Source organism: Pantherophis guttatus, chromosome 7 (assembly GCF_059756535.1).
Source record: "Pantherophis guttatus breed Tessera chromosome 7, ASM5975653v1, whole genome shotgun sequence".
Lineage (NCBI taxonomy): Eukaryota > Metazoa > Chordata > Lepidosauria > Squamata > Colubridae > Pantherophis > Pantherophis guttatus.
Window position 1 is genome coordinate 42,365,552 of NC_142069.1, and position 22,301 is coordinate 42,387,852.

The 22,301-nt window shown below is 33.0% G+C and overlaps 1 protein-coding gene across 13 annotated transcripts in view; it reads left to right on the forward strand.

The window, feature by feature from the left end:
• PPFIA2 (PPFI scaffold protein A2) overlaps positions 1 to 22,301 on the forward strand; it is a 218,903-nt gene that overhangs the window by 190,440 nt on the left and 6,162 nt on the right. For 9 of the 13 annotated variants that reach the window (XM_034402810.3, XM_034402808.3, XM_060694641.2 and 6 more), the window contains 8 exons: positions 14,878 to 14,959; positions 16,132 to 16,332; positions 17,847 to 17,909; positions 18,839 to 18,868; positions 20,298 to 20,473; positions 20,748 to 20,845; positions 21,506 to 21,681; positions 21,774 to 21,842. In XM_034402810.3, the coding sequence (XP_034258701.1) occupies positions 14,878 to 14,959; positions 16,132 to 16,332; positions 17,847 to 17,909; positions 18,839 to 18,868; positions 20,298 to 20,473; positions 20,748 to 20,845; positions 21,506 to 21,681; positions 21,774 to 21,842 (895 nt within the window). Of the gene's footprint in view, positions 1 to 14,877; positions 14,960 to 16,131; positions 16,333 to 17,251; positions 17,910 to 18,838; positions 18,869 to 20,297; positions 20,474 to 20,747; positions 20,846 to 21,505; positions 21,682 to 21,773; positions 21,843 to 22,301 lie in introns of all 13 variants that reach the window. The other 4 variants (XR_015728939.1, XR_015728941.1, XR_015728940.1 and 1 more) reach the window with 3 other exon arrangements.

Genomic DNA, 22,301 nt, shown 5'->3' on the forward strand with positions numbered 1-22,301 from the left:
TCTACTGTACTTGTGTATTTTATCCAAACATGGCACACCATGATATCACATGAATTTAGTTGTAATGCAACAAAACAGAGCATAGTTTATACAATTGCTCTTTCTTGTGCCCATCATTTCATTGATTCCAAATCTCTGCCTCAGCATTAAGCTTAGTATGGAATACTGACTGAAAAAAAATGCAGCAGAGGACATGATAATGACTGTTAATATTGTGCCTAGGCTAATAACAGCTGCAAAATCCAGAAGCCCATATTGTGTGCACATTTTCCATGGCCTTTCCAATACCTTTCTGTGCATTGCCCTTCACAAGGTCAAAACTGGATTTGTTGAACACTAAACTCCTTGAAAATCTTTTGAAAATGGAGCTCACTTGCTGGATTGCTCCGTCTAGCTAATCCTGTCAGGCTTTTTTTCTTTTCTTTTTTTGGTAACATCATTTTAGCACTTTTTTAAAAGTGCTATATCTGTTTCCAGAAACAGCTCAACTGACTTAAAATAGGCATGGGAGAGGAAGTGGAAAAGCTCCCTTTCAGAAATATGGATCATATTTTTTTCCTCCTGTTTTCCTTCTTAAAACTTGCCCAATATCTTAGAATGCTATATAACGATACTAATCTGGTCATCATGAAAAAGAAAACTTTGGGGCATCTTTACAGACAAATATATTATGTGACATTAGCTTAAGGGACTATCCTATTAAGTTCACATGGAATATGCAAAGAAAGACATTATTAGTTTATCAAAGCAATTTCTATGAAGATCCAATTGTTGAATCTTAGGAGAAATACTTAATACAGCAGAAATAATTATAGCCTTCTTTGTCCCTTAATTCCTGTCAATTACTTATATAAAAGGAAGAAGATAATACCTCACAACAAGGAAACTAAAATCTTAACACTCATTTGATTGCTAATTAATTTTGGTGATAGAATATACTTCACTGGTATAATTAGAAAAAATAAGCTATTTTTGGCAACATAAAATATGTCACTTGTACTTTCTGGGTGTGCGTGACTATGCGAATCTATCTATAAATATCTATATTTACAGTAGATATCTCACTATATTCTTGATGAATATAGCTAATAATAACTTGATGAGTGTAACCTTAGATTTAGATTTGTATATAGAGCAGTTCTTAGTTGAAGTAGCTGTATGTAAATATGTGGGCACTTCAAAGAATAGGCTGTAAAAAGGGGAAAAGGAGACACAGCTAAATAGGAAAAAAAATTGTAATTACCTGAAATACATATAATTTTATTTGATTTAATTTGAGTAACATAGGCATAAATTCTTCCAAATAAGAGAGGAAGTAATACAGTTGCTCTCCTTTGCCTATTTAATTTTTTCTGTAATAAATTTAAAGAAAAATCTGAAAATCATGGAGTTTTAAAAACTATTCAGCTTCATAGCCTCAAATCATAATTTTATGAATGAAGTGGTGCTCTTACTCCTTCCAAATCACTTTGCATCAAAGGTAATGTCAGGACTATACCTCTTCCCAAAATGGGGTTGGGTTGAAGGACCCAGCACACTATCTAAGTCTAGGAGGAAGGTTAAATGCAGGAAGATTACAACCTAACCTCTGCAGCATCTTTGTGCAGACACAGAGAGCAATTTGTGTACAAAGGCCTTTTCCATAGTTTCAGTAAATTGGATCATCTATTATTGTGTCAGAGTTCCTTTTAAATTTTAGTTAAGTTTTAATTACACAGGCTTGCCCTATTCATCTTTAGCTAAAATAACAATTTTACTGTTGTCATAAATAAAATATGGCTTTTAATAAGCTTAGTAATTAAAAGCAAACTTAAGCAATTGCATTAAGCTATGTATAATAATGAGCAGTCTAAATGTCCCCTCATTCTTATTGCTGCAATAATCCATTTGCAGTGCCAGTAGAGTTTATTTTTGTTCAACTCAGAAGAATAATTACACTTTTACTATCTCTTTAATTATTTTTAATAATCAATGTTTGTTAAAGTTGATTAGAATGTGAAATATTATTTGTGTCCTAATTGTATAATGATCATTAGAATCATTATGGTTAATACTGTTCTCTTCTGAACACACAACTCACTCAGTAGAGCATTGTATATACATCAGTGCTGGGTGCATCTGCAGGTGGGAGAGTCAGAAGACCAGTGTGGTAGGCAAGACTATACGAGGGAAGCCCTGCTCTTCATGCTGACTTTACAGGAATGTAGAAGCAGGTAGGACTTCAGTCATGATGGCATGCCGCCATCTTGACTATTTTGAGCCCCCACTGCTTTAGCCCTTCATACCTGCAAAAATGAGCAGGGCATACTTATCTTGCTACAGCTAGGTAAACCTAATATGCTGTTTGGGACAGGTTAAGTATACCTTTTTTTAAAAAAAAATCAAATATAGATTTTCTAAATACCACATATACTGCACAGGTACAGTATATGTGGTTCCTTGCTCAATAGTAGTAACTGTGAGAGGGATCTTGGAGTCCTAGTGGTCAATCGTTTAAATATGAGCCAGCGGTGTGCAGCAGCTGCCAAAAAAACCAACACAGTTCTAGGCTGCATAAACAGAGGGATAGAATCAAGATCGCGTGAAGTGTTAATACCACTTTATTATGCCATGGTAAGGCCACACTTGAAATACTGCATCCGATTTTGGTCGCCATGATGTAAAAAAGATGTGGCGACTCTGGAAAGAGTGCAGAGAAGAGCAACAAAGATGATTAGGAGACTGGAGGCTAAAACATGTGAAGAACGGTTGCAGGAACTGGGTATGTCTAGCTTAATGAAAAGAAGGATTAGGGGAGACATGATAGCAGTGTTCCAATATCTCAGGGGTTGCCACAAAGAAGAGAGAGTCAAGCTATTCTCCAAAGCACCTCAGGGCAGTACAAGAAGCAATGGGTGGAAACTAATCAAGGAGAGAAGCAACTTAGAACTAAGGAGAAATTTCCTGACAGAACAATTAATCAGTGGAACAACTTGCCTCCAGAAGTTTTAAATGCTCCAACACTGGAAGTTTTTAAGAAGATGTTGGATAACCATTTGTATGAAGTGGTGTAGGGTTTCCTGCCTAGGCAGGGGGTTGGACTAGAAGATCTCCAAGGTCCCTTCCAACTCTGTTATTCTATTCTATTCTATTCTATTCTATTCTATTCTATTCTATTCTATTCTATTCTATTCTATTCTATTCTATTCTATTCAAAATGTATGAGTAAGTTTTGAAACATTTGGTATATTCATCTTGCCTAACCTCCCTCTAACTCCCCCCATCCTGGCCAATTAAGATGTATTCAGATCAGAGTCTTCTTCTAGTATGGTAATGCTTAGGAACTGCTAAAAAGCATGAAAATAGCATTGCAGCATTTCTTGTCCAACCACCCATTTCCATTACACCAACCAGACTGGGAAGTTTGTTTGTTTACAATTTGAAATGTTGGCATAGACCAAAAAAAAGTATTTCTAAACTATGCCATTCCATAGAATCTATGCTTATATGCAGGACCTTCTTGTTGCCTCCTGCATTCGTTTGGAAAATGTCCACTCACTGAGAACCAAAGAGGATGAAACACTAATCACGTGGCTTAGGTTTACATAGCTGGTTTTTAAAAGGGGGAAAGAAAAAAGGAATTCAAGCCAAAGTGGTTCAGGGGACTTTAAGGGGTTCAAGAGAAATTAGGACCCTAATAAGAGTAGAAAAGGATTTTTTTTTGTGGCCTCAAGCCAAAGGGCACTTTTACATGACCTTTTTATTTTTCTGCTTCCCATTCTCTTCTCAGCAGTTTGAAATTGACCTGTTGATCATCTTCACAGTTACTTGTCTTGTAATACTGAAAACAATCAGTCAATCAATGCTGTCACTCCAGTCAACCTCTAGAAACTTGTAAAAAAGAAGAAGAAAGAGCTTTCCTTCAGTAATCCCCATTCAAGTTTTTTTTAGCTGTGATTTCGGCAGTAAACAAGCAAGCAAATAAATGTGCATACAACTGTTTACAAATAAAATAAAAATAAAAAGCTTGTTTTCTCTTTTTGTTAGCCACTAGTAATATTTCATGTCCAAAGTGCTTTTGTCTGCTGTGGATATAATTGATTGGTGCAATATCCCTGTGAATCATAGCATGGATACTGTCAACCATTGATCAAAAACCCTAACCCATTTGATAAGGGAAAGAAAACATGAGACAGCAAATTAAACTATTTTATTTTAATTATAACAAAAAAGAAAATATTGAAGAATAAATATTTGTAACTAAATTGGGGTAAGTGTAATTAGAACAAATCAAATTTGTCCTAATGAGGTTCTGCTGAATCTTGCTGGCTATTAAAAACAAATCAGTGACACTGAGTGAGTATATCACGCTGATCAGCTAAAAGATAATAAGGTAAAAAGACAATGCAGTTTGGATATTGAGTTAATAAAGGTGTATTCATTTGTGCTGCAACTTGTGATAAACTTGATGGTAAAGAAGCATAAAGAAGGGTATTGTTCCAACAGCATCTTCTTTGCAAAAGAAACAAAAATCAGCAACTGTAAAGATTCAAGAATTCACCCTACTTTTTTTTCCTGTCCTGCACAAGAGAATAACTGTCCCCCACCCCCATACACACAAACACAGAGACACAGACACACAAACTTCAGAGGAGACTGATCTGTTTTGCATCTCTCCTTTGTTTTTCTAGGAATCACATGTGGTTTATACTAACAGTGCAAGGACTACTTTTCCCAGAATCACTAGTCTGCGGCTGATTTTGGACTAGTGCAATGCACAGGTGATCCAAATCTATCCCCAGCAGTGATTACAAATCTCAGCTGGAGCTGAAAAATGTGCCAGTGATAGCTGGTTCATAAAACGTCTGCTAGGAAACTTTTTAGATGTTTTGGGAAGTCCAGGAATATCTATTATTTTGCCAAAATGCTATTTCCTCCCTCCCTCTACGTTATGTACAGATTTGCTTCTCACTGTAAAGCAATAAATATATAAGAAAAACAATAAATATTCTTATGTTTGGAGCAAAGTACTGTTAGTAAAAACCACCTGTGACTCCTAGAAGCAAAACATTTTTTTTATCAATGACAAGTTGAAAAATGAATATTTAAAATAATAGTTCAGGAACTGTTGCAAATCTTAACTGTTGGAAAGTCAAATGCTTAATTGGGACCTGAGGCTTTGTCTGTTGTAACTATTTTTCTCTTTTCTACACTGGTGTCTTCAATTCAGAATTAATTTGGGATGATTTGTATCTTTATCAAAGAGATATATTGTTTTTAAATAATTACTGCTTGCATTCTGTTTCAGGAGAGAAAGATGAGTTTTAATCATTTTAATCCTATTCGCTATGCTGCTTTTTAATTTTCTTACTCTATCATATGATTTATTTTATGAATTGACGTATATTCATTAATATTTATGTGCTTTTCTTTTCCATCCATCTCTCTCCATCTCATGAAAAGCACATCAGGGTAAGTTAAACCACAATGATGCTGGTCATATTCATTTTCAGCACCATGTTTAAATTTCCTCCTTTATTTCATTTTTTATTTATTTAACTTACTATTTTGAATTGATGATCTTGAGAATTGAACTAAATTTAAATACTAAAATATTATAAATTGGCAACATTTGACACCCTTTCAAATTATGCATTTAGTTTATGGATATACCGATTTTTTTTTTTTAATGAACTGAGTGCAACTCTAAAGGTTTTTAAATAAATTATCAAAATGTTCTAAATATTGTATATGGCTTAGGTTGCACTCAGTCATTTGATTCATTTACTTGTTCTATATGAACGTTATATAGAACAACAATATTTTGATTTCTTTCACTCTTGATTTCTTCTCTTAGCAATTCAGTTAATTTGCAAATTTGCAAATATGTTTTATTGCTCTTGAGATTTTGGTTAAAACAGTAAAATGAAAAACTAGCTTACTTACCTAGGTGAAAGACTCACTGAAATAAACAGCCCCCATTCCTAGCCAATATGCATAGAATTGCACTTTTTTCTCTTATAAAAAAATCAGAAAATCTAGAAGGAAAACAAAACTACTTGTAAGAATTAATATAATGTAAATAGAATTGGTTTTGGAGATTTACACAAAGTTGTCTTGCTGAACATCAGAATCTTATTCATTTAAAATTGTTCAGAAAAGGGTATTACTATTCTGGTTACCGTTGAATATTTATTTAGTTATTTTTATCCCGCCTTTATTTATTTTTTTATAAATAACTCCAGGTGGCGAACATACAGAATACTCCTTTTTCCTTTTATTTTCATCACAATGACAACCCTGTGAGTTGGATTGGGCTGAGGGAGAATGACTGAACCAAGGTCACACTCTGATGTCATGTCTAAACTGGGATTGTACACATACAGAGGCATACAGACAAATAGATACATTTAGATATACTAGTTCTTGACTTACTACCAGTCACTTAATGATGGTTTGAAGTTACAACAGACCCCCTAAGACCTACCTATGACCCTGCTGTGAAGTTCCAACAGCTGTCTCGCCACAGTCACATGACCAAATTTTGGGCACTTGGCAACCCACATTTCTGGCCATTTGCAGCAGGGGTGGGTTTCAAAACCCATCGCCACCGGTTTGCTTGTGGGCGCTTGCGTGCAATGCTTCTGCACATGCGCAGAAGCATCTGGATGTGCAGAGCCTCCCGCCACTGCCACCGGTTCGCCCAATCTGGGGTGAACCAGTAGCAACACACAACTGGTTTGCAACATCCCATAGTCACAAGACTACAATTTATAATGTTTTTGCTGAAAGTTGGTTTGTTGTTTTTTTCAATTTTCAGCAAAAGCACCCCGTAGTGAACAATGGGTTCACTTGTCAACCAAGTGTTCACTTTATGACTGCTATGTTCACTTAATGAACACTGCAAAAATGTTTGTAACATCAGATTGATCATGTTGATGATCCACTTTATGACTACCACAACTTACAATAGTAGCACTCCATTACAGTCATAAGTCATGGACTACCTAAATTATAGTTTTAATGTACCTTAAATTTACAGTGTCTGTAATTTTTTTCATCATGTACAATAAGATGAAATTACGCATTTAGATAGTTTGATCAATTCATCATAATGGTGGTATATTAGTAGCATTATTATTTATAGATGTTAAATACTGATTACCTTGCATTCTAAACTGTTTGCATTTACATAATATTGATGTTTAAGAAAGTGATAATGTTCATTATATATTAAAACAAGGTAACAACAGTATTAGCAAGCTGAGCTTTTATTAAAACTATATTACATTTTGTTACTATAGACTATATTATTTTTTCTGTCATTAGATCTAAACAATCATTTAAACTTATTTTTATTTTGCTTTTCACATTTTTTATTCTATTATAAATTTGCGCTAACATAGTATGTGGTTTAAAAAGAAAATGCATGTGGTTACTGCACTGCACTTTATGAACCAAAAAGTATTTTAAAAAATTAAAATTACACAATAACACACATAAGATTGATCATTATTCTAAATTTTTTACCAACTAATTTCATTCCTATCTTTCATTAATAAATAAATTTATGTGTAGATGACTAATTTTCCCCCCCTATGCTCTACATTAAAATTCAGTTTTCATCTAGATCACCTTTCTCCAATCTGGTATCTTTCAAGAATTTTGGACTACAGTTGTTGGCCATGTTGACTGGGGAGAATGAAAGTTATATTTCAGTATATCTGGCAAATGCCAAGTTGGGAAAGCTGATCTAGTTTAACGAAGCATGGAATATTCTTGTTGGATTCTACCTTTCTTCATTGGCACTCTAGATTAGAACTTTTTTTCTAAAATAAATATGAATATTATTGTATAAATTAAGCTCAATGAATTAATGTTTTATGTGCTAAGTTAGGCCACATTCCTATAATATTTAGAAGAAAAATGATCATAAACTCCGTATTTAGGTTATATTTCCTATCTATGTCTGAACTGGCTTGAGTTCTTAAAGTTACAATGCCATTCACTCTCATCTGACATCACAAGAAAATATGCTTGACATTCCATGGAAAGCAAATTAATATTGACAATTTTTAAACTTCTGGATTTGCAAATAAAATGGACTCTATTTATTACTAATCAGCCTTATAATTTTCAAATATTTATGGGTATACTACTAAATGGCTAAGATTAATTATAAAGTATTATTTGCACAGTGCAATAACGTATCCTATTTTAATTCTAGGAGATGTATGAAAAATTTCAAATACTTACCATTGGATGTTGTTCAAAATATCACTTTAAGGCAACTTGCCCCAATTTGGTTGAGAACTGTAGAAGATGAAGAGAATTAGGTTGAGAAACTCTGGCATAGAGCACAAAAGTTTCTATACATTTTTTATTTTTCTTTCATTCAGTCGTGTCTGTTTCTCAGAGACTACCCTCAATAATTCCCTGCAGTTTGTTTGCTAAAAAAAATTTCACAACTGATTTGCCATTGCCTCCTTCCTAGGGCTAAGGGAAAGTGACTGGCCCCAAAGTTACCCAGCTGGTTTTGTGCCTAAGGCAGTTTCTGGGTTTCTAGACTGATGCCTTAACCATATATACGTGCACACACTTACAGTATATTATTTTATTGCACAACAGAAAATCTCCCTGTTTTCATGATATATACTAAGCAAAGCTGGCCCTAATTGAGACACTTGAAGCTTGTGGCAAAATCCAAGTAGGACAAAATTGTTCCATATATTTTCCCAAGCCTAGTTATTTTTGTTCATTATCTCTCTCTCAAACATGCTGTTCTGATTCAATTGTGTGTGTTAGCCTTATTCACTTATTGCATTAGTACACAAATTATTCTCAGCCTTGGTTGGGATATTGCTGATCAAGTTATAAACATATGTATCATATATATAAAATATAATAAATCTGCTGCATGTCACAGCAGATATATGGGTGGCAGAGGCTGTGTAGAATTGGGGGCTCAGAATGCTATAAATGCAATTCTCAACTAAAGTTGCACCTAGTGACATCTGCTCTGCATGGCAGGGAAGCTACAGACTATGCATTTAGATTTTGATTTTCTTTGGGACAGTTATAATAGCACTCCTATGTTATTATAATTTGGAATATTATTGTATTTCTTTTTTAAAATATGACTGATACAATAGAGGGAACAATCAAGGAAGTATATTGTAAGAAAGTCCAGATACTTTAACATAATTGAAAATGCATAGTGCTTGGTTTTAATTTTTTGGAATTAATTTTATATCACTCAGAAATACTGAAGTAATACCTAAACATAGGTGATGAATTAATTTTTCAGCATTTATCTCTTAACCATCCTAAGGGAATGATGGAAGGTTTTTCCAAGCTTTTCCTGCCTTCAAATATAAGCATACATTTCAATTTGCAAATATGATTAGATACTTTTGAGAATCATTATTAAAAGACTGAGTTAATCTTGTGCTGTGCTCCTCAGTGTTTAACAATGTCAAATAAAAGCCAGAGGTGCATGCATTTTTTTCCTTTCTGAAACTCCCAGAAAACTGCTGTGGAGTGTCTGAACAGGGAAGCTGTTATATTAGACTGCATATTAGAATGTGTCTTACAGAGTTGCAATAAGAGGGAGTAATCTCACTATAATTGAAAACTGTAGGTTTCCTGTTATTCTGAGAAATATATGAAAAGTTCTGTATACGCCCTGACACTGCATAGTTAAAAACAATCCCCCTAACACTACCCACATAATTGATCAGGTCACACACTTTGAGACCTGTATCCTCCTGCCCCAGAAAAGAAAATTGTTATGGCCCTTGAATCAAAACATTATTTACCCCTGGATGTAAGTTATTTATAGTTGCAAACAAAGCTAACAGACAATTGTAGCAAAATATCTTTTTAATGGTAATTTTATTAAAAAGTACAATCACAATGATAAAAACTAACACAAACTAAAAAAATAAAAGATTCAGAAAAGACAATAGAAAGGAAAAATAAGTACAAGTAGTTCTTAACTTACAACCATTCATTTAATGACCATTTGACATTACAGTGGCACTGAAAAAAGTGACTTATGACCATTTTTTACACTTATGACTGTTGGAACAGCCCCGTCGTCATGTGATCACAATTTGGACACTTGGCAACTGGCATGTATTTATGACACTTGCAAGGTCCCTAGTTCATGTGATCGCTTTTTATGATCTTCTGACAGGGAAAGTCAATGGGGAAGCCGTTAAGATGGTAGCCTTAACAATCTTGTTACTAACTTAACAATTGCAGTAATTTACTTAACAGCGTTGGCAAGAAAGATTGTAAAATAGGACAAAACTCTCTTAGTAATTATTGTGCTAGCAACAGAAATTTTGGACTTAGTTGTGGTCATAAGTCAAGAATTACCTGAATATTAAACTAAAAGAAAAATATTTAAAGAAGTGACTCCCGTTATCACAAGTAATAACAGTTTTAACAACTTAATCACCTTCTATTAAAATACAAAAATACAATTTTGTCATTTCAATCCTAATCAGCAAAACTCCATATCCAGGGAGAGCGCATATCTATTTTAACTTTGATCAAAAAATCCATCTTTATATTCTTCCCTTGTACTTTTAACAATCTTGATTTTTGTTCATTATATAATGTCCCAGAACTTTCTTTTCATTATTTTCTTTGTCCCGTCTCATAAAATTCTTTTTTTTTTTTTTTTTTGGTGCAAAAAGTTTTTTTTATTTTTTTCCAAACATACAAATTACATCCTTTCAGAAGAGAGCTTTGATCCGGTCATCACTTTGTTCAATTTTTAACAAAATCTTTAACAAAATTTTATCTATTCTATTTTGCCATAGCACTTATTTCTAAATCTTAGATCACATATTCAATTAATACCATCTTTAAAAAATTAACACATATTACAATTACTCTTCTATTAACCCACCTTAATTCTTAATTCAATTAATAACTCATAATACAACAATTCTTACCCTAAATCCTCACTACTAACAATACAACTCGAACATATTTATACTTCATTATGCTCATTAAATCTTTATTCCATTATTACTTTATCAAATTTAAATCTTATGTTTTTAATTTTAGAAATATAGCAATTTAACATTTAAACATAGTTTAGTTCAAATAATACTCTTTAACACAATTTCTCAATTATCCTAAATTCTATCTATCAAGCCATACCATTTATATAACACCAATTAAGTAATTTTTATTTATAAATCATAATCATATATTGTTTGTTTTCTTTTCTTTTTCACTTAAGTAATAAATGTTCAAATTATCACAATTGCTATACATATTTAAATAATATTCCAATTATAGCTATCAATTTTCTAATTTAAGCTTTTCTTTTATCCTTCCACTGTTAATCCCAATGTACAAAATACATCTTTATTCCACTGTTAATCCCAGCGTAATCATCTTTATTTTTCTCATTGTTAATCTCAGTGTAATCATTTTTATTCACTGTTAATTCCAGCGTAGTCATCTTTATTTTTCTCACTGTTAATCTCAGTGTAATCATCTTTATTCCACTGTTAATCCCAGTGTAATCATCTTTACATTTCTCAATTAATCCCAGTGAAATCATTTATTCCACTGTTAATCCCAATGTAATCATCTTTATATTTCCCACTGTTAATCCCAGTGTAATCATTTTAGTTACTGTTAATCCCATTATAATTATCTTTATTTTTCTCACTGTACTCCCAACATAATTATCTTTTACTTTTGTAGTTATATGATTTAAAATATTCAAATTATAACAATTGTTATAGGTATTTAAACAATATCCCAGTTATTATAACCATCAATTTCCTCAAGTAGTATCTTTTAACATCTTAATAAAAAATTGGTTCATTATATCCATTGCTATATTTCTTTTAATGTAATCTATTTTCCATATATTTTAGCTTCAATCCCTATTTCATTTCTAAATATCTGTAACATAATTCTTCTCATATTTGTTTATCTCAATATAGTCATTTATAAATCCAGGTCCTGGACTTCTTAAATTTCTTAATATTTTCCAGCCTTTTATTCCTTTATCATTCAGTATTAATCTCCATATAATCCTAATTATATCATTATTAATCTCAGTATAGTCATCATTGTGTTATTGTTAATCTCAATATAATTTCTAGAGACCTCCTTTTTATTATTAGTATTCACATGTTCAATTATTTTTTCATATTTAATCACAATATCTTTATCTTCTTTATTTTCCACTTCTATGCCTTATTTCTCCATCTTCATTTTCTTGTCCACACATGTATACTCCATTTCGATTTTTATATCATCAAATTTTGTCCTCTGTGCAACATTATAGTTATTTCTTTTATTTCCATTCTCCAAATCAAATAATTGCTCCAATTATGAAAGTTCCATTGTATTCCCTTCTATTTCTTTTTTTATTCCTCCAAAAGTCAAGCCTCTTGTAGACAAGAAAATCCTTCTCCACAAGTTCTCATGGTTATTATCTATGAAGTTCACAATTTTCCAAAACAAAGAACCAAGTTGCAATGTTTCTTTTTACTCCAGATGGTGTCTCTCTGCAATCCACAATTTCCAATTGCTTAATAAGTATCCATTTTGTATCCATTACATCATGATCTTACTTGACTTCTCTTTTTTCTTTTTCAATTTAAAAATATCAAACATATTTAAAGTCCAGTCCAAATTTAAATAGCTGTTCTCACTTCTTTTTTTCTTTTTTCCCCTTTTATTTATACATCCCTTTTTTTTCTTAAAGCTTATTATCCATTCTTTTTATTTTTCTTGCCATTTAAAAAAAAAATGGAAAAAAAGGATGTATTTATTTCTTTCCAATCCTTTGACAGTATCTAATTGTTTAAAGTTTCCAATTAGTTTGTTCAGAAATCAATTTTCAATTGGGTTTTTGTCTCTTCCAAATTACATTTCAAAATCCTCTATGCCCCCATGCTCCTTAGCCGCTATTACACATTAGGGGTCTTATAGTTGTAAGATGTTTCTCTTGTTATTATTCAAGCCTGACTTGGCTGTCACTCACGCGGCTTCAAAAAGACTCCGTTCCGCTTTTTTTTTCTCTCTAGCTCTAAACTTAGCCCGAAGTCCCGTCTCATAAAATTCTTGAAAGCTTGAACAAGCCTCTTGTAAATTCAATATAGGAAAATTATAGAGATTTGTTACATTAGTTTGTTACTCATATATTCTAAATATTAAAAAATACAAAACATCTTTTGTATGTCCAGCATACTACCTTTTTCCATATCACTCTTGTAGCCTGTCATTTTTAAATCCACTTTCAGATCAGTCTCAGTCTCAAATTATAAGCTCCGGTAAAACTTGTTCTCTTCCATAACACCTTTTAAAGACAGTCTATCTATAGAGACAAACACTCTTAAAATTAACTTCTGAGTCCTTTGTTCAAAAATATCCTTCAGTATATCCAAAATTAAAATATGTTGCTCCATTCTGTATTAATAAGTCAGTAAATCAAATGTATTGTAAGTGTTCTTCTCCTTTAATTGTAATATTTAGTTCCTTCTAGTATCCAATCTTCAAAGCCCCATCCTATCATTTTTTTAAGAATTCAAACCAAAAGCAATTTCCCACAGTAATGATTCTTGTAAATAATTCCAAAATCTTACTCAAATGTATCTAGGCCATTAGCCCATTTTTATCTTGCCAGAATCAAAATTTTAACCACCCTTTTGCTCTTTTTTTAATAAAGGTCCTTAAACTAGTATTTAAAATTTATTTCAATAAGGATTGAAGTAACTTAATCTGGTCTTTTCAGACTCAGTAGATTATTAGTAACTGAAAAGTAATTAACAAGCAATTTCTGAATATATGAACCCAGTGTCCTTTTATAGGTGCCATTCATGGTTTGAGTAAGATAGCTATTCCCTCATCTGCCATAGTTCTAAACCCATCAGAGACCGTTGTCTTGCAGTCTCCTCATGAGGAATAGCCATCCAGCATTTGTGGATGATCTGGCAAGGAATTACAACAAATTTATCTACTCACTGGGTCATCATTATGCTATGGTGTTTAGTTTACCATTTCTTCTCCAAAAGTCATAGTTTAATATCCTGAACCACCTAGATGATATGATCACTTTTCATCTCTGCAGAAACCATTTCAGAAGTAGGAAGATTTATAGCAGGGATGAACAACTAAAGGCCCTGAGATGTTGCCCATCTACAAGACCTAGTTCTTTCATCACAGGGCAAACTGATTGGAGTTAAAAGTCCACCAATATTTGGAGGGCCACAGGTACACATCTCCAGTGTATAGAACATACACTTGTGCATTTACAGCCTTGTCAAATTACAAACTATTTGACAAATCATACTTTTGTTAAGCTATAGGAAACATTTGCTTTAAAAAAAAATATCTGCAGTCTTTTGAAACAAAAATCTATTGCAGACAAGACTACGTGGAAAACTACAGCTGACATATATTGAAGAAGCTTTGAAAATCTTGTTTGTTAAACAACTGGGCATTTTCTTGCATTAATGTCTGATTGTTTTCTACTTTATGATTAGAGCATAAATATGTTGAGGTGCTTAGGTGCAGCTTCTAAGAAAACAGAATGATTGTTTCATAAATCAGTTTGTAAAAGTTGTAAGATGAAGTTAGGAAAATTGGTTTATTATTATTTTTAATGGGCAAAATGAAATTCATCTATGAAAACTATGTTTTCTCCAAGGAAGGTAAATACTCTTGCAAAGTGGGGAACAAAAATAGAGGGTTGCTTTCTAAAGTTCAAAGAGAATAATAGCAAACAAGTGAAAAACTTTAATATGTATTATCAGTGGCATGGTGCATTACAATTTTATTTCATCCATACTGAATTCCATTTGTGATGTTGTTAGGTCTTAGCTCCTGCTTTAACTATCTCTAATGCACTTTTAGGCATGAACTTCTGGAGGAAGCTCGGAGGAAGGGGTTACCCTTTGCACAATGGGATGGGCCAACAGTAGTTGCCTGGCTAGAGGTAAGCTTTAGGAAAATCTTCTAAAAATATTAGTATACCTGATTGTACCTTCTACATCAGCAGTTTATAATTTAGGTTGAAAACAGAAATAAAGACCGTGTTACAACTGTTAATTCTCATTTCCCTCTTGAAATAATGTCTGTAAGCAGTTCATTCTTACATAGAATTACAAATAAGACATCTCATACTAGAACTTTAACTGAAAAATGACCCAGTTAAAAAAAAAGATCAGCATATTTCAACCAAAATCTGTAGGAATGATAAAGTGAAAGTCCACTCATATTTGGAAGTTGAAATGTAAATTATATTTTTATAATCTGAGAGAGAATGAAAAAAATATTCTTGAGGAAGTGGGAACTTTAAAATAGTTTAAATAAGGTATAATGTTCATCATGTGATGTATGTGAAATATATATGAGAGAGAAAACTACATAGCATTTGTAAAAAAAAACTTACATAGAATCCAGAAGCAGGGTCTTCATTTTTTAAAATTATACTACTATAAAATAAATTTAAAATCTGCAATCTAGAAGTAAATTAATACAAGAAAGCATTTGTAGACATGAGTGTTATGTGTTGTTATGTTTGAATGTTACTTTAATTTTAACTCGAGTAATAATCCTGGTTTTGAGCTTTGCTTCAGTAACCAATTACTAGATCCCCAGATAATTATAATGTCATTTAATCAATAATTATTAATTAAAGCACATTAAATTAGTCAGAAGGCAGGCATTTTTCATGAGGGCTTTCAACATGAAAGGCAGATTTTTAAAAATTGTATCTTCTTTGTATTAGTTCATATCCATTCATCATTCCTGTCAGGATTATTATTTTTTTCAGACTATTATATTTAGATTATTGTTTGTTTTAGAAAAAAAATAGTTTTTCTGATAGAGGTGTTACAATGGAACCAAAGCTGATTATGGGATGACACAATTATATTCCTATGTTTGGGGAAAAAGCTCTGGTCATTTAATATTTTTTTGAAAGAAAAACTTTATAAGAAATCTAATGTCAGAATGGTGTACTGCCTTCTAAACCCCAATACCTAAGCCTGATCTTGCTTACCCAATCATTATTATGTGTATTCAATGCAGTCTCCCCATTTAATTCAGCCACGGTAACGAGAATAACCCTATTGCTCTTAACTACTGATTCTCCATCCCCAACAGCTTTGGCTAGGAATGCCTGCATGGTATGTTGCTGCTTGCCGTGCAAATGTGAAAAGTGGTGCCATCATGTCTGCACTGTCAGATACAGAAATCCAGAGAGAAATTGGAATCAGCAATCCTCTCCATCGCCTGAAGCTCCGTCTGGCAATCCAGGAGATGGTGTCACTCACAAGCCCATCAGCCCCTCCAACTTCTAGAACGGTGAGTCATCAAGCATAAAAAAAAACTTTGCTGGATCTGTCAAAAGGTCAGTACATGTAGGTACCTCTGGGCAACCAAGTAATGAAGAGGATAATAGCTTATTCCTACTTGTGTTCTCCTGTGAGTGACTTCTGAAGAAAAAAGCCATTTTGTCATTCTAGATGATAGGTATTGATAAATATATCTTTTCTCAGTATGTCCTATCTTCTCTTGTAGAAGGGTGAAACCGTTCTAGTCCAGAAGTTAGATTCAGATGATAAACTGGATAACATTAGAGTGTGGGGAAAATGGACTAAAATTCAGCCTATATAAAAGAGTCATCTTGATGTTATCCATTTTTCTATGGTGTTAGCAGAAGGCTGTATTTTCCTCTCATGCAGAAAATGCACCCCTGAAGCAGGGTGCTATCTGTGTTTCCCACAAGAACTAAGATGGCTGCTGTGCACTTTTCTGATACATGGAAACCCATCGCAGCTCAACTTCCTGGAGCTCCTCCTCAATTCCTTTCCTTGTCAGGGAAAATATGGGAAAGCTCCCAGACCTATTGATCACCGTTTATTTTTCTGGATTACAACCATCAAACTGAAAATCATATGGGACATTTGGGAATTAGTAAGAGGTGGCTTTAAAATGCAGAAGCCAAATAGGCCAGCTTAGTAGACCAGGTTAGGACTTCAGGTCAGATGTTCCTTATTTATTTCTTGTTATTTTTTTAATCTTTAATAAGGTTTCTTTGCACTTTATCTAGGATACAGAATTACTGATTGAATTGTAATCCTTCAGATGGTTCACCCAGGTTTTTATACTCCTAAATTATGGCTAATATCACTTCAAATATATTTATTGATTAAAAAATATGATGCCCAATTAAAGCATTGTTTTCTTAAAACCTCATTTCTTCCATTATATTACTTTTCAGGTCATGTGTAACAACAGTTGAAAGTACAGTATCTCTTGCATCAACTTCACAGATGATTTTCCCATATGCAGGACTACATATTTCTAGGGCAATTTCTGTGTTTTAAAATATGTACAGTATATCCTTAGATTCAGTGAAATGTTATTTCCATAAAAACCAGTATTCTTCAATCTAATGAGATCCAGATTTGTTGAGATTGCAAAATCTAACATTTCGAAGTGTTGTCTATGCTGAATAGAAATTAAAGATATTACAGTTCCGGTGTATCTGGATGAAATCAGATAAAACTGCTTTAAATTAATAATGCTTATGAAGACAATAATAGAAGTGTGTAGGGATTATTTGCTCACATTTTTTTAATAGAATGCAGATGCTCCCTTCCATATCAGAATAATTCAACTGAGGGGTTTTTTTCAAATTGCAGGGGGAAAGCAGCTATTTAACAGTGCTTTCTAGCTGTACCTCATCTGAGACAAGAATGTGGTTGTGCTCATTTTGATGCTGTATGCTGTTAACTTACAGTGTTGCTGCCTTTCTTCTTTAACACTGCTTACCTAATATGGATTTTGCCTGACCCTGTGGGCATGGACAATAGCCCTCAGGCAACGTCTGGGTAACCCATGAAGAAATGGAAAATCTTGCAGCTCCAACCAAAACGGTTAGTTCTAATATTGCCTATTATTGTTATTGTAGTGTCATCATAGGAAATCTTTAGGACTACTAAATATAATATGGTAATTTTACAAAGCGATCTTTGTTTTACACAATAAGCTCCATATGTGTAGGCTATTTTATGGAAATGTCTGAAATGTGTTGTAAACAATTATAAAATAATTAAATAATTTGTATCAAAATAAATACAAATGCATTAAAATTGAGAAATCAAATCAATCCTCAGTTATTTAGTGCATATTTATGTGTAAATCCCACCTTGTTTAGAAAACTTCAGGAGAAAGCTATCATAACAAGTTGCTCTGACATTGCACTTCCCAAACCTATTCCTTTGACAACCAGGGAAGAGGTCTGGCCAGGATATCTTGGGGACAGCAGTCAGTAGCTTGCTGGCCCAGCTGCTAGATAGTTTGGATGATTGCCATGGGATTGTCCACAATGCATATATATTGAGGCTACCTTTCCTGTTCAAGCTTTACAAAAGCTTGCGGACAATTCAAAAGCCAGTGATGTCATGGCTCTTCTTTCTTGGCTAGTCAGAGCTCTTGACCAGTACCTCCCAGAGAAAGAGGCATGGTGCAAAAGCTTTAATCAGTTGGTGCCCATGATTGTCAGCCGACTCACCAACTAGTAATTTTTCAGCCTGAGGCAGGAGTGGGCAAATGTGGCTCTTTTACAACCTGTGGACTTCAACTCCCAGAATTCCTGACGCATCCTGAAAAATCTGGGCTGAAAAGAGGCTTGTTTGCTGTCTTTTTTCGTCTCCTCCTGACCAAATTTTATGACAACCTGGAAAAGAATATGGGATTATAAAGATATATTGTATTGCTCTATTTATATCTTTATTTATTGGTTTCTAAATGTTCTGTTTTTTGTTCTTAATTAACATTGCTAATGGTTCTGTTCAACTTGCAGAAAGACAGCGAGGAAGGCAGCTGGGCTCAGGTATGATCCTTTTCCTTTCATGTTTTTTCTTTTAACATGACAAACAGTGGTTCATTTTCTGGAAATAGGAATGATCAGCCCTTGTATAGATGAGAGCACATTGATTATAAACTATAGAGTGCAGTTAATAGACAAGCAATAGACAAGTTGGGGGAGTTCACCAATGTGGTACTTTTTACATTGGTCTAGTCTTAAACCAAGAAGTTTAGGAGCTGAAGATGAGAAATTAGCTGATGAATTGGCACAGCTCTACTGCAAAATTTATTTCCTTTGTTTCTCTGAATGGCCGTATACTAAAAGGATCTGTAATTCTGTATGTCTATAATTTGCAAGTAGGAAAGTTTACATATTACAGCAGCTACAGGGTCAACTCAATCAGTATTCTGTTATAGCTTGACAAAATTAGTATACCTACAACAATACCTATAATGATAATTTTATTGGATTGAGGTATAAGTCATTGAATTGTGTTCTATGATCCCAAAGCTAGCACAATTTTTTTACTCTGGTAAAAAACCCCTTTTCACATGAATATCAATACTTTCCATTTATGCAGTTCTTTGCATAAGTGCTTTAACAATACCTTGCAACATAATTACACTAAGTAATGATTGTGCTAATTATGCTAGTTATTTCACAAATGATTCCACAACTATGAAATAAACCAACCACCACAAAAAATGTACCCCTTTTAAATTTGCTTTTAGCATTATACTGTAAATGAATACAGCTAATAAATCTTATCTTCATACTGCTTGCATGAACAGCTTCATTTTGGCAGAAATACATGTCCCTAAATAGATGTTGTATATTATCTTTTTCTTCCCATATCCAGAATCACTTTTTCTAGATAGGTTTCCTGTTTGTTTCCTTCTATTCCCTTTGTTGCATGGCATCCATACAGTATTCTTTGTATATTGTAGAAGTAAGCTACCTTTGCTTATTCCAAAATGCTTATTATTTCACAATTCCTAGCCAGCTCCCCATCCAAGTATTTACTAGGACCAACCCCACTTCATTTCTTAGATCTGCGAAAGTTGATTAGATGTTGCTACCTGGTGACATATTGGAATGCCATGTAATTAGAGCTGTTCACCTATAATGCACTTCTTTAACCTGATGTCTAGGCTAGGAATTGGCTAGGAATTCTAAAATGTGTTCTTCTAAACTTTGCGGTAGTTTTAGCTATGAAGTCATGTAAGGTATGGCAGATTCTTCCTTTGCTATTCTTGTTTTTAAATTGTAAGCTGCTTAGAGACTTTCAGGAATTGATTGAGAATCTCCACAGACATTTCAAATCTAGTTTTTTTTCTTTGAAAACATTTCTCATCCAAGAACTGAACTTTGTGTGTGTGTGTGTGTGTGTGTGTGTGCATAGTGTTTGGTGTAATAAGGTAACAATTATGTTTTCCTATTTTTCCCCCCATAGACCCTAGCTTATGGTGATATGAACCATGAATGGATTGGTAATGAATGGCTTCCCAGTCTAGGGTTACCACAGTACCGAAGTTACTTCATGGAATGTTTGGTGGATGCAAGGATGTTAGATCATCTAACAAAAAAAGATCTCCGTGTACATTTAAAAATGGTGGATAGCTTTCATCGGTAAGTTATAATATTTTTAATAATGGCCATGCATAATCTTCACTCATAGAGGTCTGTACAACTCCTAAATGAATGATATATATTTATATGAGAGAATAAAAACATAATCAATCACCCTAATAGTCAACATATTAATGTTATGATTTCTGCATTCTTCTCTCACTCTAAATTATTTGCTCCAAAATAGTTCCAGTGTTTATGGAACCAGATACGAATTTTCAATAATAAAACTTTCCAATTGCCTTATGTTATGTTACTTTTTTTTAAATAACAGAACAAGTCTGCAATATGGAATCATGTGTTTAAAGAAACTGAATTATGATAGACAAGAATTAGAAAGGAGAAGGGAAGCAAGTCAGCATGAAATAAAAGGTAATGCTTTACTAACATAACATAGTTTTTTCTGAATGCTTATCCTATAAAATATTCCAAACAGAAACAATCTCATAAAAGTACATTGAAGTGCAGGTGACAAAATGGTAACTAAAACAATAAGTAAGTAGTAAGAGGTTTATGTTTGCAAGTAATATCTATCTGTTAGCAATAGTTATCAATCTGTAATGGAAAACTACTAATAGATGGCATTACATTAAACAGCTAACATTGTTAATCTAGAGATGATTAACATTGGATAGGCTTTTGGTGTCTATGTGCTTTATCAGTGTAAACTCATCCTTGTAACTTTTCATATGTGTGACAATATAAAAGGGAAAACATTAAAAATGGCATCCAGCTTCATAATTAGATTTGTACTGAAGTATTTTTCAATTACATTATTAGAGAATATAAACAACATAAATTTTTGTTGCTACATCAGATGAATTTGTCACTAGAAATTTCATGTATCCATTTTATGGAAAAAATGCTTTACATTTTGGAACAGGTCTAACAGTATTATGGGACTACAATATAATTTTAAATAGCTATATTTGACTTAGCTCAGATCTTTTTTTCTTATGTTTTAAAAATTTGGTTATTAGCCTAACCCTATAACCCTAACCTTAACCCTAATCCTTTTTGTCTTTTTTACAGATGTGTTGGTGTGGAGCAATGACAGAGTTATACGCTGGATACAAGCAATTGGATTACGAGATTATGCAAACAATGTGCTAGAAAGTGGTGTGCATGGGTCACTCATAGCCTTAGATGATAACTTTGATTATAGCAGTTTAGCCTTATTGTTACAGATTCCAACACAGAATACCCAGGTACATAAATTAACTATTTAAAACCTGTTCAATTTCCATAGGATTTGAAGTATTTTTTAGATTACTCTACTGAGTGATTTGTTTAACCATAGGCACGGCAGATTCTCGAGAGGGAATACAACAATTTATTGGCACTAGGAACAGGTAGACGCCTTGATGAAGTAAGTAGTCTTATTTTTATATAATGAATTATGAACAACAAAAAATAATAGATGTTTGTTGTTTCTATAAAATTTCATATATTTTATAGAAACAACAAACATCTATTATTCTCTGTTCATATTTTAAATACCTTAAAATAGATGGTTGAACATTATTACCATTGCAAATTTATTTATACATAGATGAGAAAATAGAGAAAGGAAGGAATTAGATATTATGGCTATGCTGGTTTTATTAGAAAAGAAGAATGTAGTCACATTAATTCAGAATACGTTGTGTATCCAACGAGAAAACAGGTCACTAGCTTATTTCTGCAAAATTCCTATAGTGTAGTCCTTTGACAGAATGAAGCCTTATGATACTTAATACATGATATTTTTGCAGAAATAGTCCAAATTGCCAATATGTACATTAAGACATATACCTGCAATTAGTAATACGATATACTACCAGTTTCT